General features: G+C 45.9%; 1 protein-coding gene across 8 annotated transcripts in view; it reads right to left on the bottom strand.

The window, feature by feature from the left end:
- ENDOV (endonuclease V) overlaps positions 1-14,478 on the bottom strand; it is a 31,202-nt gene extending 16,724 nt beyond the window's left edge. The window contains exons 1-7 of one of the 8 annotated variants that reach the window (XM_072990718.2): positions 14,164-14,478; positions 11,121-11,292; positions 8,287-8,421; positions 6,766-6,805; positions 5,959-6,071; positions 5,309-5,374; positions 3,477-3,605 (exon numbers count right to left, since the gene is read on the bottom strand). In XM_072990718.2, the coding sequence (XP_072846819.2) occupies positions 3,477-3,605; positions 5,309-5,374; positions 5,959-6,071; positions 6,766-6,805; positions 8,287-8,400 (462 nt within the window). In that variant the 5' untranslated portion in view covers positions 8,401-8,421; positions 11,121-11,292; positions 14,164-14,478. Of the gene's footprint in view, positions 1-3,476; positions 3,606-5,308; positions 5,375-5,958; positions 6,072-6,765; positions 6,806-8,286; positions 8,422-11,120; positions 11,293-13,660; positions 13,948-14,163 lie in introns of those variants that run through there. The other 7 variants (XM_072990711.2, XM_072990710.2, XM_072990714.2 and 4 more) reach the window with 7 other exon arrangements.
- Between the last annotated feature and the right edge of the window lie 322 nt (positions 14,479-14,800).

Genomic DNA, 14,800 nt, shown 5'->3' with positions numbered 1-14,800 from the left:
CTGCCCAGAGTTATCTAGGTGGGCTAGGGAGGTATTTCATGAATCTCGGCTGACCGGAAGAGTTGGAGTGTTGGGAAGATTCCTTTTTTCCAAGTACCCTCTCAGAATCCTCAGGAAGTCACAACGAGTGTATTCTGGGCATTGCCATCCAAAAAAAGCAACATTTCCAGGCTCTGTCATAAACAATGGCTTTCGTTGGGGCTGCTTCCTTGGATAAATTTCTCTAACCATCAATTACATTTTTTAAAACCCCACTGACCAATAATTATGCTTCCTTTCTGACAAACTAGGATGCTTATCAGGATGAATTTCATGAGCTGAAGATTTCAATCCCTATTTGCTCAATCAGTTTCATAACCAGGCAATTTCAAAACAATCCACTGTGTTTCATTGAAATCCAGAACACTTCACATCCATACGTAGCTAATCAAGGATTATCTTACTTACAGAAACAAGAAGCTAAATTCATTTCACTTTCATGAGGAGAATGGAGAAGGAGGTGTGTGTGGGGGGGGTTAAAGAGGAAAAAAAAAAAAACCCTGAAACGAGCTGATGCATCATTAAGTAGCCTCTTAGACTGCAAAAAATCTTGCCAGTTCTCACTCCTAACACTGTGCTAAGAGACAGCTTAACCCAGCTTATTAAACCAAGAGGCTAATCAATAAGATGGATCATGTTGCCTTAATAATCCCTCCAGATCACATCTATTTTTGGAATCGACTAGCAGGGGCATTAGGAGCTGGAGATTATGCGGGGAAATATTTTGGGGAAGAGAATGGGACACACTGGGCTGGACGTAACGCAAATGTGGGCAAGGTTCTGGGGTGGCGGCGGGGTGTGTGTGTCCTTTACTGCAATCTCCCCTGCATCGCCAAGGGCTGACAGACACTTATTTCTAAATTTCAGCCCTGAGAAGTGCCTAATAAAAAGCTTGTCTTTCCACTCCTTTAAAAAATAAAAATAAAGAACAGCCTTTCTCTCAGGTAGCGAGAAAGGTGGGAAACGCAGCCTGCCGATTCTAAAGGAGACGGGAAATGCAGAGCACAGTGTCTCAAAGGAACAGAAACAGACACAGTAAAGCAGAAAATTTTTCAGCTTGGGTTGTAAAGGAACTTCACCAGGAGCCAGTTTACACATGCATGAACGCCGCTGGATGACTGAATCCTTGGTGATTCACAGCTGGAATCGCAAAGTGTTTCCTCTTTAAAAAATACTATGAGGTGATATGAGGCAAGATGGATAACCTGCCCTCTGTCGTGTTTTCCCCCCTTCCCTTTGCTGCTGATGCAGTCATTAAACAATGAAAATGTCTGTATGAGCCATAATTCAAGATAGAACCCTCCCAGCATACAATATACAAACTGTTGTGTCACTGCTGAGTTATTCTTTACTTCAGCATCTCTCCTGGGTGTGGGCTGGGTTTGGAAACGCTACTTCCAGGATTGCAACTCCCCAGGCCCCTTAGCTAGCATAACTGGAGCATTACCTAGCTCCAGTATGGGAAGATAGAACAATATGTGGCAGGATCGGCAAAGTACTGTAAACAGTGGAGAGTATCTCTTTGCTAGTCTTTCTGACAAGGCTCAGAGTCCCAGGGACTAATCACTGGCTGCAGAAAGGCCAGTACTTCTCAATCCTGGACCAGTTTCATTTTGCTTTTAAAAAATCTGGACAGATCAAGGCTTTTGACAATGAAAAAAACACCATGTTGTGCCTCAAGAGAACCTTCCTTGGCATCACCAAGATCTGAAGCCCCAGAGACAAGGAACAGAAAGAGATCGAGCGTCTTAAAACATAGCATGTGAGATGCAGAGGTAGGATCCTACAGGGCATCTATGCAGATTCTGACCCTCAATCTAAGACACAGTTCAATTTTCAGAGTGAAGCTGACACAAAGACATACACAGCTAGCCAGAGAGACTCAAAACAGTTTCCTACAGCTTGGGTCGTTGGGCACAAGGTATGATAGTACCGGAGGGAGAGGACAAAGCTTCTCTGCCTATACTTCTCCCTGCAAGTCCTATTGACAACCCTGGTGCCAGAAGCTCCCCGTGCATTGCCCAAAATCCTCCACTGCTCCAAGACAAAGAAGAATGGTCAGGTGCTGCCACCTACTGTGTACCTGCCAGACTGGCGGCCTCTGCAGCCTCTTGGCAGCATCCTGAAAAGTCTCAGGGAGTTGGTACTGCTGCAGTTGATGCACGAGTCCAGGGCACTGCAGCTCCGGCCACGGATGAGCCGGGAGGCCAGCACAGGGCTCTCTTTCTCTCTCTGTTGAACTGTAGCTGGCCCAGAGTTTTTGTGCACTGACAACTGGGAGAAGGAGGTAGCTTACTTTGGCTGGGGGGGGGGGCAAGTGTATAGCACCCTTCTCGTTGTCAAGGGTAGTGGAATGCAGCCCACCAGCCACTGGAGAGGGAAGGACCAGAGTGAATAGCCATGGCTAATGGTGAGAGATCATATGGAGGTTGCTTTCAACAACAGCTGGAGGGCCACAGATTCCCATTTCTTATTGTTTGTGCCTATGAAGAAGCAGATCCCACTGAATTCAACAGGCACTATTCCTAGATGAGCAGGTAGGGGACGGTAGCCCTAACCTACTCTTTGATCCTTGCTTTAGGATCTGCTGACACACACATTTACGAAACATGTACTATCTTTATTATGTGCACGGGTATCACCTTGGTGTCTCAAGGTTGTGTAACTGTGCCGCTGTTTTAACACAGGCAGAGATTTGAACCCATGTCACCTGAACCCAGCACTCTGTCTGCTACACCACTCTTGATGCATCTTTTCTCCAAGAAGTTCAACATGGCACACAGGGCTTTTCTCCTCACCATGTCAATCAGACATCAACTCTACCAAGGCTAAGTGGGAGTCACTGGCCAAAGGACTCCCAGTGAATTGAGGGGGGAGGTGGGTCTGGATTGTCCCAGCCCAGCACTTTATAATCACCACACCACGTGGCTTTCTGACCATAATGGGGGTCTTCCTTTGAATACTGGGGTGGCCTTTCGCACGGTAGATGCTGTCCAGTTCAACATCTTCAGCACAGACTAAATTAAGCTCCTGTCTTGTTCATCACATCCTTCACTTGGGAAATTCCTTATGCACAGGTGTGGTAAAGGCCAAGAGAGAGGGAAAGAGGTTTAGACAAACGCAAAGAAGAAAGATGCATCCGTGGCTATCAGCCGAGATACGTAAATGGAAACCTCCAATGACGGAGGTGATGTAACTTCAGAATACTAAACGCTGGGTACAAACAAAGGATGATGGCCATTGCCTTCAAGCCATGCTTATGACCTCCCAAAGGCATCCAGGCTGAACGCTACTGGAAAGATTCTACTGTGCCAGATGAAGCCCAGAGTGACCCAGCCAGAAAGACCTTATGATCAGCCAGTTCCTCCTTGGAAGAGAATAGGGATCCTGGGCTGCGTCAAGCTAACTCTACAGAAAGGAGGGTTAGCTGTTCACACCTGGCGGATGGGCTCGGGGATCCGATACTTGCAGCAGGAGCGGACCAGGCGCACGGCCGAGGGAAGACTCATCTTGTGGCCCACTGAGATGTAGACAGGCTTGGTGCTCTTGGCACAGCTGCGCAAGGCCTGGCCAGGTAAAAAAAAAACAGAGACAACGTACGTTCTGGGAATACAAAGCAAACAGGAACACGGGGGTGCAGGTTTAAGGAGAGGTGTTGCAGAGCCAAGGCCTGCAGGTCTGAAGTGCCAGGGCTTTTCATTGAGCGGGAACAAGGAAGCCCCTGTTTCCTCTAGTTTTAGCTGCAGTCCTCCGAGAAGCTGGTGGTGAGGTTGGGGATATCTGTTGTGAGCTATTTCTCTTATAAAGCCAATTATCTTGGGATATCTTGCTCTTAATGGGCAATTAATTGCTTCCGAATTAGCAATAGACCAAAGATTTCTTATGCTGCTAGAATTAGTGGGTTGAGTTTTTCCAGGGTTCTCCTTGAAGCTGTGGCTACTGGGGGCGGTCATGGTGAGCATCTCCCCTTCAAAATCTACCTCTGAATCTAAAGAGGCTGATGATGGCTTTCCTTGTATGACTCCCTACAGGGCAGCAATATCACAAGTGCATGCACACAGACAAGCTCATTATTTAACCAGGAGGTGAAAACTTTACTGCTTTTGCTCTCATTTGTTCCCTGCCGTACAGTAAAGGAAGGGGTGAAGTGCCAGCTGGCCAGGAGAAAAGAAGGTTTCATTCTGAAGTGGAGGGAATTTTCTTTCAGATCTGCAGGTGGCCCAAGGGCTGCCCGTCGAAGGGGGCAGGGCTAAATTGCCACATCCGCATACTTCATCTTTTTTTCCAACACATTGGTTATGTACTATAAAGATTGCTACAATGTACTTTTGTCAATTGAAAAAGTAAGCTTAAGTAACTTTCCAGGCTTGGAGGTGGGGGGCAGAAAAACACATGTAATTTTTTTCCAGTTGTGGGCTGTCTGTCACCCATGATGCGGAAAATGCTTTTTCTGCAAAGCAAAACCCAATTTTCAGGGCTCCCTGGCTAAAATCCTCTGGAGTTGGTTATGCAGATATAATTCAGAATTACACCCATGGGCAGCTCTGCCGTTGCCCCAAGGTGGCAACACTTCCACCAGCACCTTCTACAAAGGACTTAGGCAGGGACTGTTGCTGTGGCAGAATGCCTGGCACATCTGGGCAGAGGTACTGTTATCATGCACCTTAACAAACAGTATTCCAGCCACTGTTGCCAAACTCAGCCTTAAGTAGACACGGGAAGGTGACACTTTGCTTTCCAGAGGTTTTGGACCAGAGAACGCTGCCTCATCCATGATGCAGACTAGAGACTAGAGGTATTCGTGTTCATGTATGAATACAAATATCCCCACGCAGCTGGTCTTAATGAGGGTCCGGTCTCTGGTGCTGGACCATCCACTCATATGTCCAGCAGTGGCGGCAGCCTCGTTCATCTTTCCAATCACTCCCGGAGCTGCTCTCTCCCCACTCAGCTGGCCACTCCAGGCAGGGGGAGGGAGGACGGGTGTCCCTGCACAGCTGCTGAGTGGTCAGTTGACCGGAAAGAGAGTGGCGCTCTGGGAGCGATTGGAAGGATGAGTGAAGCTGCCGGTGCCACCAGATGCATGAGTGGACAGTCCGGCCCCAGGGGCTGTACGAGGATATTTGTACTGCTGTGCGGGGATATTTGTACTGGTATACAAATACAAATACCCCCATCTCTAATGCAGACCAATGGGGGTCTAATCCCTAGCAGTCGGTGGCAGCAGCTTATTGCTTCCTACTCTTCCCCCCCTTGCCCCGGTACTTACCATACCCAGGATTCTCCCTGAACTACTTGGTAGAGGGAAAGAATCTCCATCCTGGAGGTCTTGGATCTGGGTTACAAAAAAGGAGATCAGAGCAAAGATGCATCAGGATGGATGAAGGTACTTGAACCAACTCAAGGTGACTTGCTATAGCTCCTCTTTCCAGACGAGCCTGGGAATCGCACAACTCAAAAACTTCCTTTGCTATTGTCACTTCTGTCCCACAATTATGTCCACACTTCTGTCCATAAGGAGCTTGCAACTGGAGTAGCCTGGATGCAGTTCACTTTTATGGGTATCATTCCATATAAGAAGGAAAGCCTTTCCTTTTATAGCTACTTGATATATTGTGCTCTTGACATGTATAAAGCACACACATGCCTGTCAAAATCAGTCATGGTTCCCTGACACTTCTGAGTGTGTGTGAGTGTGGAGGGGCTGTGTACGTTGGTCGCTACATCATTCAGTACACGGTACTCATTTTAAACAGATCATTGTTATTGGGGGCGGTGGGGGAACACACTGGCTTTGCAACACGAACATAAGCAAAACAGCACCTTTTCTGATTCTGACAAGATTCCCTACCGAGAACACTGCAGGTCACCGCTACCCTATTATAGGATTCAGAGTGTGAAATCAGATCCCAGACGTACTTGCTCCTTGTGCAACTCATCGCTGGCAAGACCATCCACCTGCAGGAGATTTTTGGCTACACCAATGCAAGGCAAGCCTGTCAGCACACCAAGATGACATGCCATGCCAAACCCTATCAAAGGAAAAGAAGAAAGAGAATTAGAAGACAAAATGAGCCTGTGTACAAGGACGTCCTAGCCGCCACAGGTAAGATGAAATATGCTGGGAAAGGCAAGGTTCTCCTAACTTCAGGTATCTTAAGTGAGAAGCAGAGCTGGTGTCAAGAATCACCACCAGGGGACACCTATTAAGGTCCGCATACCTGAAAGGGGTGCATTAATGAGACTCCTTCTGCTGATGCTCCGTTTTTCCTCCCAAATGCTGCCTGTCTATATATGCTCTCCTCAAGGAATGATGAGAGTGAGGAGATGGAACATCACCCTCATTTGTCTTGTTTTCCCCCTCTCTCAAGTGAGAGTAGAACTGGGCCCAGAGGGTGAAGGCCAATAAACAGGGAGGAGGAAGAAGGAGGTGAGGCCTGCTCAGAGAGGTGTGCCCTCTGAGGGGCATCTTGCTCCATGGCCCTGCCTAACATGGAGGTGGCGCTGTTGAAGGGGATGATAGTGGTTCCACAACTCTCAGAAGCCCTGTCCACTGGTTGGACCAGCTAGGCCTCCTGAGAGATACAGTCTAAAAATATCTGGGCCCCTAGTTTCGGAAACCTCTGGGACAGGCAGTCAGGTGATTGCTCCCCAGGACTATTAACGAAGCCAAGAGGAAAAGAAAATCTGAGAGTTACTAGATAATGGATTGGCCAGGAGTCCTACCTCTGTGATGGAGTATGCCGTTTCCATCTACAAGAAGCACCTAGGAAAATCACAGAGAGACGCATCAGTCACCGACGATAAATGGGGGTGGGCTTCTGTGAGGATGGAGTATTTCTGCATGTATTCTCAGGCGTGCCAGCAGTTCTGCATACAGAAAGATGAAAAACTGTTCCCCCTTTTCTCCACTGCCAAGAGAGCTGAGAGACATAAGAGGCCTCAGTCACTGAAGGACAGCCTTGAGCCTGACAGAAAGGGAGTGATCCATTTGCACTCCTTGCAGATCAGCTCTATGACAAAAGGGATATATGTCAGGGGTCTGGTTCACACTCTTACTGAGGAACATCTCCCTCTCCCTGTTCTCAGTTATGAGGCAGCACCTGCCATTCTGCACAAGCGCTTATTCTGCAGGACGTATAACTTTTATTTTCACTTATTTCCTTATTTTTAAACTAAATTATTTTTTCCTTTCTTTTTGAACTGAAGTTGCTTTTCTAATGTTGCTTTTAAATTCTTCTGTTGTGAGCTGCCTTGTGAAATGCCACAGCCTTAAAAAAGATATACAGATACAAAATAAATTCAGTACTTGAGAAGATAGATAGAAGATGATGACAGAAGCATTCAGCTATTGAGAAATCATTCAAATCTAGGAAAGCTTTTTAAAATAACGATGATAATGATGATAATTCAACAAGTTAAAACTACAAGAATTTTAATTTTTTTTTTAAAGAAATGTTAAAATGGCCTGAATTGAGGCAACTTGACTAACTGACATGGTAGATGGCACATCTCAGTTATACAGTTGGGTGTGTGACCGAGAGGTGACATCACACCTTCTCAATTAGTTGCAATCAGTCATGGCAAATTTCACAAACCTCACGCAAGCCAACAGCATTCTGTCTGATAACAATTTCCCAGTATAAAAGAAAATTAAAACCAACTCTTAAACAAACAAAAAAAGCACTTCAGAGAAATTAAAAGCAACAGACCAAGAAAGAGAGGCATAGGTTTTCACTTAACAATATTTAAAACTTATTTACATATTTATCTAAATATTACTTATTTAAGAATGCATTGATTTATGCATATATGCTCTTGGGAATGCCCTCAAATGTGTCATCTTTCCACAGATGTCCTGTTGGGCTCGTAGGCGGTCAAAAGACTCCTGTAAAGTATTCCCTGGGGATGGGCACAGATGATCTAGAAGAGACAGACGGATCTTCCTCAGCACGGAAAGGAAAGAACTGCTATGGAGCAGAACTTCCATTCAGAGTGTGTGGGACTGAGAAGATCAATGGCTGGAGAGCAGAAGCAGGAAAAACCAAGGCTGTAACTCCTATTGGTCCGAACCAACAACATCTGCAGGGCCACATGTTCTTCATCCTTGAGGAGGCTCTTACTCCCAGAATAGTTCTATGCTGTGCTGTAGTTCAAAAAAGCAAGGGTCCCAAGTTCTCATCCTTGGGATGGAAGACACTGAGATATGTTCTCTTACATTCTTCTATAAAGGGAAAAACTGCACACCTGAGGCTTATGAGCAGGGTTGCGTTCCTCCAGCCGCTGCAGTGCCTCCACCAGAAAAGGGACCTCCCTGAATGCCAGGAAACCTGCCACATAAGGGGCACCCACAGACACCATGCAGCAGTCTTCATACAGCACCTGACAACGAGGAAAAAATGCATAATGGATTTTAAAAAAATTGGCAGCACAATCCCTTCTCTCCCAGGAGGGAAGAGCTACCTTTGCAAGGCTATCCAGACTATTCCTAAGGAATCATCACATTTTTTTCCTTTATCTGCCAAGAGGCTCTTTGAGATCTGCCTCATTCTGCCAGTCTCAAAGCCTAACTCATGCCAGTTCAAATTGTCCAATCAACCTTGACATTCTGTAAATGTTTTTTGGCAGGGAAAAAAACCCAAGGTCAGACATATTTTTGATTGACCAAATACAGCAGACAAGGGAGCCTATTTTTGTTTTTCAGCAACTACAGCGGTATTAGAAACCAACCATTTTTCAGATCCTAAAATGTTTCAGCCTTGATTCCCGAAAACAATGAATGCCAAACAAAAGTTGCATTCATTGGCAGAATGTTAAATAAAAATAAATGCTTGCAAGAGGTAAAAACAAAATACCTTCAGACTTTACGACGTCTGCCAGCTAACTGTTTGGAAAGCAATCAGAAATCCCATGAGGAAAAAAAAACACCTCTCTGGGGATGCTAGTAGTTTAGCTTTCGCAATAGCAAGGAACATTATCATTGTCACTGTAGTTATCATTATCAGTCTTGCTATGCGTTATGTGCTGATTCTATGTTATAGTGACCCTAGTAGGGGTTCTTAGGTGTCACATTTAAGTAGTGGTTTTACCAGGGCCACCCCCTACTGAGTTTCCATGGCATGGCTGAGTGGGGATTTGAATCCAGTTCTTCTGATCTGTAGCCTCACATTCTACTCGCTACATTACATCAGCTCTCATTATTAGTCTAGGTGGTGTAGTATCTCTATTGGATAATTCAGAAAAGTCCCCAGAACCCTTCATCAGGTGTAGATGTTATTAAAGTTGAGGAGGGGGGTGGGAAGATGAAAACAGTCCCCAGAGTTCAAGCCTCTGGCTGTAATCAGCACACCTTGCCTTTGGATGGAGGCGGCTGGCAAATTTCAGATCCAGTGCAAAGGAAGTTATTAATCTATCAGTTTACAGTCTGCTTGCTCCCTGTAGACAAAAGCGTACTTAAGCCCCCAAAGATCCCGACTGTCTCGGCAAGAGAAATGTGGCCCCCTCTTTTTGGTTTAGGAGCTGAAATTCGCGAACGACAGCATAAGATTTATAAACGAAGCAGGAGGTTGAACTGAGTTGTCCCGTTCAGCTACAATTTCAGCTGGAAGCCCGATTTGTAGGTGGATGTGATGGAATGATCACTGCAGTGCAATCTTACAGAAGGACGTCTTTCTCCAGCAGAGGAATCTACCCCGGGCAGATGATCGTGGCATTTCAAGCAGCAAAATTTAAATAGAAAATAATCAAAGTGATTGTGTCATGTGTGTGCAGAAACAAAGGTCATACATGCCACAAAGCAGGATTATCAATTTCACCAAAAAGGAGGGCCTGAGTCACTCCCCAAGACAACAAAAGATCCACAGAGGAGCTCAGATAGGTGTTGGGCAAATGGAAGGAACAAGATAGCAAGCATTTCGCCAGATTTCTTTGGATTTTTGCTTGTTCCCCAGTCCATCAAATTATATAATCTCTACACATGATGAAACGTTCTGCAGAATTTGAAAGCTCGCCTTGTTTGTTGCTTTTTAGTGATCCAGTACAGGTACTTATTGTCATTTTTCCACCTCTGTTAGAGACTGGACATCATTGTAGCTCTCTTGATTTTCAACCAACAGGATCTTCTCCTTCCTGCAGCTCTTTTTCCATTTCTTCTACCCTGAGTGAGGAGCCTGAGTAAGTCGGTGACAAGATTATTGTGGCTTTTTGCATTGTACGTGTTTAGGACTTCTTTGTCTTTACTCACTCACTTTGTACTTCTTCATTAGTCACCGTCTTGATTCTAAGCATCCTGAGAGAACTCTACATTTTAAATGCTTTTTTTAAAAAAAGTGGTCTACAATTCTATGCCATACAGTAAAATGGAAAATATGTGTCACTTATACAATATGCATTCTCAAAATCGATTTTGTATTATATTCCTCATCTTAAGGAAGCTGCTCTGGCCTACATCTAGTCTGACTTTTATTGCATGGCTATAATCCAATAGTTCACTCAATCAATTGTAACTTCCATTTTGTACAAATGGCGAGACAAGGTAAAAAGACAAAGGGGACATAACAATGGTACATACTCTGGACTTTAGGGAGTGCTTCTTGGTGCTGGGCAATCTCAAGGAATACAAAAGGACTCTTCTACAACAACACATAGGACAGGAAATACCCAAGCAATTCTATTCTTCTGTAAACTCGGCAAGAATCCTAAATCTCATCTTCCTCCCTGACTTCTCCTTAAAATCTTACCAAAATCCCCCATGCTTACTAGGGAAACAAACATCACAGCGGCTGCAGACATCAAGTCAAAGTGATCTAGGCAGCAAAATCTAATAAATAAATAAATAAATAAATAAATAAATAAGTAAGTAAGTAAGTAAGTAAGTAAGTAAGTAAGTAAGTAAGTAAGTAAAGTAAAGTAAAGTAAAGTAAAGTAAAGTAAAGTAAAGTAAAGTAAAGTAAAGTAAAGTAAAGCTGTCGGGATGTTTGGCTTCTACTTTCCTTTCCATGCTAACCCATCAGTGCTCCAGGATTCCATGTTCTGTCATCAATGCTTTTCAAGAGAAAGTGCCCCGGTTCTGTGGCGATTACCTCAAGGTTTGGGTAGCTGAGCACCACCAGTGAAGCACAGGCGCTTGTGTCGTCTCCTTTGACATAAGACAGGTCCACCCCTCCGACTCTTTCCAGGCCAGCAAAGGAGGGGCTGCTCTGCCATTCCTGCGTGTCTTGTTCAATCACGTTTGCCTTCAGCTCGGCTTGTTCACTACAGAACATAACAGAATTAGGCAGAATCTCTTCATTTCCAACACCACAAGGCTAGAGACAAACTGCAGTTCTTTTCAGAGTATTAGGGGCAATATGATATTCATCCCTCCTAGTCAGCAGTTTTTTTCACAAACCTGCACAATCTCTTTAACTAGATATGAGTGAGAGTGGGATAAAATTGTGCAAGGAAATCAAAAGCAAAAAACGTTTCTAACCGCCTGTGTTTCATATAACTGTCAAAAATCCCAATACTTGCTTCCGGGGTAATACATATAAAACCTTTGTCAGGCCAGAAAGTTTACAAATTAAATCATGTTGTTTCTTTCAATAGCTGTTATTTTACACAAATACAAAAGTATGTCCTCCAAATTGAAATAAGGACATTGTCAAATGATTCATTTTGGGGCAGGGGTGGTTGTTTGTTTGTTTGTTTGTTTTTGTTACTCCACTCCTTGTGAATTTCTGCTGTTTTCAAGCCTTCTCTCACACTGTCTTATTGGCTCTACAAAGTCTTGCTCATTTATTCGGATTAGACTTTGCAGATAGTAGGGGATGATGCTAGTTTCAGGTTTTAGATAACTTGAGTAGATTGTGCCACATAATGCTAATCCACACAGTGCTCCAAGAACAACAAGAGAATGAACATTTGGTAAAATATGGGATGAAACACAAGTTGCAAAGTTTTAGTCATAACCTTTCACAGGCTATGTACAGCATGAGGCACAAGCAGAGCAATTCTGTCATTTCTCTTCCAGTAAGACCTGTTGGAATAGCACTTACTTCTGAGTAGACATGTGTAGAATCAAACTGCAGGAGAGGATTGTTTATAATACAGCAAAGATAAACGGAGGCTGCAATCCTAAACCAAGTTAGGGCCCAATACATGGCATTGGCTAGCCCTGCCAAGAGGGAGCCGTCTCAGCCAGCAGATTCTTAGTTAATGTGTTAAAAACAATATGTGCTGTCATTATTATGTTATTCTTGCAATTTTACTGCCAGGGATCAGGAGAGGAGCCTCCTATTTTCTGCCTCCTATGCCAGAAAAAATGTTAATTGACTTTGAGCACTGGGCAGCTACAGATCTAGGGGTTGCAAGTTCAGTTGTCCACTGTGCCTCCTGCAAGTAGAGCCAGCCTGTGTGGCCTTGGGCAAGCTGCACAATCCCAGGGTTCCCCCAGAAGAAGGGAAGGGTAAACCGCTTCTGAGTACTTTCTACCTGGAAACCCTAAAAAGGGTCACCACAGGTCATGGTCAGGGAGACTGAGAAGTGAAGAATTGACTTGATGATGATGATTGAATAGTCCTATGTACCTTGACTTGGATGGGGGCCTGAGGGCATTGCCATTCAGCTTCAGTCAAGACAATGCCTTGGGCCTGCCCTTCCTCAATACCTACTTAGCTATTACTGCACTTGCATCCCACTTCCTCCAGCAGGAATACGTGGCTCTCCTTTCCCCTAACTTTATCTTCTCTAACCACAAGGTAGAGCCTAAAGCAGGGGTGGGCAATTTCTATAGGGGGGGCCACATGAAAAATCTGAACTGTGTTTGGGGTCCGAACCAACTTTACTTAAAAATAAAATGAAACAGTGATGTTATGATTGTTTTTATTTTAAACTTGTTAATCGTCACAAACACTAAAGAGATTTTTTGCAGTATGTTAAAGAGAAGCAACTGATCAACTTTAGACAAAAAGCTATAAATGGAATAGGAGGGGTCGCTTAGCTGCTGCTACACCTTCTTTCTTGAGGCAAGAGAGGAACAAGAGTGAATTGCGAACTGTAAAAACGCACAATCCCTGAACTGCAACAGCCTTGCCCGAAGTTAACGGTGTGAGGAAAAAAGGCGAGCCCCGCGCCAAGAAATCAGAAGTGCCGACCTCCTGCCTGGGAGGATGATGCAGGTCAGAGGAAAAAGGGGGCGCACGGAAGTGGAGCCACACGGGGAAGGCACGGAACAGCCTCGTGCAGCGTACAGTAACTTTTCACAAGCGCGGCGTGCCTGCACGATCCCATTCCAGCCTGGTTGCCAAAAGTAAACTGCCAACATTTGGCCTGGGGTTATTCCTCCCCCCCCCCCCGCTCCCCCCCCCCCCGAGTTCTGTTGGCCATTAACTCTCCCTGAAGGGCTGGACAGCTCCGTGGTCTCGGTCTCCTCTGGCTGGGGAGCCAGAGGTCACGGGTTCGATTCCCCACGGTTGCCTCTGGACTGGCCGGGGGTGGGGGGGAGGCTGGCCTCGGTGATCCACCGGGTCCTTTTCCAGCTTTTCCTTCTTCTCTCCCAAACTAGCGCCGGAATGGCCGCGTGAGGAAGCGCCCTGTCACCCAGCAGGTGGCGCCGGAGCCGCGTTACCAGAAAAATACAAACCCCGAGAGCTGTCGGCGGCAGGAAGAGTTTCTCTTCTGTAGTCCCCCCCCCCTTTTATCCGCCCCTCTAGTCCCGGCCTGTAAGGCGAAGGCTCCGAGGGGAACCTTACCGCTCCCAGCTGCGCAACGTTTCCTCCTCCAGACGCGCCTCCCTCTCGCCTTCGCTCGCCATTGCCCGCCTCCCCCTGAGTCGTGGCTTCCGACTTCCTGCGTGGCTCCGGCACCCCTTCCCCCCCCCCGTCCACAAAACGAAGAGGTTCCTCCTCCTCTCGACGGGGCGGGCGTCCCGTCCCCCGCCTTGCCGGGCACGTCTTCTCCGCGCCGGGTTGCTCCCGGTCCGGCCCCCGGGGCGCCCATTGGCAGCGCTGGCGCGGGAGAGGGCTTGGAGGGCCACTTGCCCACCGCCGATGGGCGGAGGACGGGCTGGCCGGCGGGCCTCATCTTCTTTTGGAAAAGGACCCGTGGCATTCTGTTGTAGCTGCACTGTGGACCAAAATGCCTTACCTATTTCTCAGCACGATGGGGGAATCCTTTCTGCATCCCAGGAAAATACGCTCCGTTTTCCTCTAGCCACGGCCTTCTGTGGCACTGCATCCTGAAAGTACTTTTGAAAAGTACTAAAGAATGTCCAGAATAATACTTGTTACTTTCCTTCCAAAGGCCTTCGACTACAAGCTCCCCATCCAGTTGTTAGCTGGAGAAGGAATTTGTAGCCAAAATGCTTCCGGAGGCTAGAAGGTTGGTAGGACTTACTTCTTCAGAGCACTTGTTCAATCAATACTCAGCAAAACACTTGTCTGTGGAATTCCTGTTACTTTCCTGAGTGTTTTCAAGACTGCATATGGCTTTTTAAAAAATCAAAGATGCCCTCTGGAGCACTGGCTGAAAGTTGCAACTGGAGTAGGTTTAGTGAATCAGTGGGGATTTACTGAGCTAGATTCCTTTGTAATTCCAATGATTCAGTGGGCCTACTCTAGTTACAGCACACTCCTGTATTTCAGCCACTGAATCCGAAACCCAATCTGTCTCTGCAGACTGAACTGTACGAAACCCATTTCTGGTGCTTTTTAGTGCTGCTGGAGCATGACAATCATTTATTTTTAATGTGAACCATATACATCAACATGCCTATGGACTAAAC

The sequence above is a fragment of the Pogona vitticeps genome, chromosome 2 (genome assembly GCF_051106095.1).
Source record: "Pogona vitticeps strain Pit_001003342236 chromosome 2, PviZW2.1, whole genome shotgun sequence".
Classification (NCBI taxonomy): Eukaryota; Metazoa; Chordata; class Lepidosauria; order Squamata; family Agamidae; genus Pogona; species Pogona vitticeps.
This window is presented reverse-complemented; position numbering and strand designations above follow the sequence as displayed.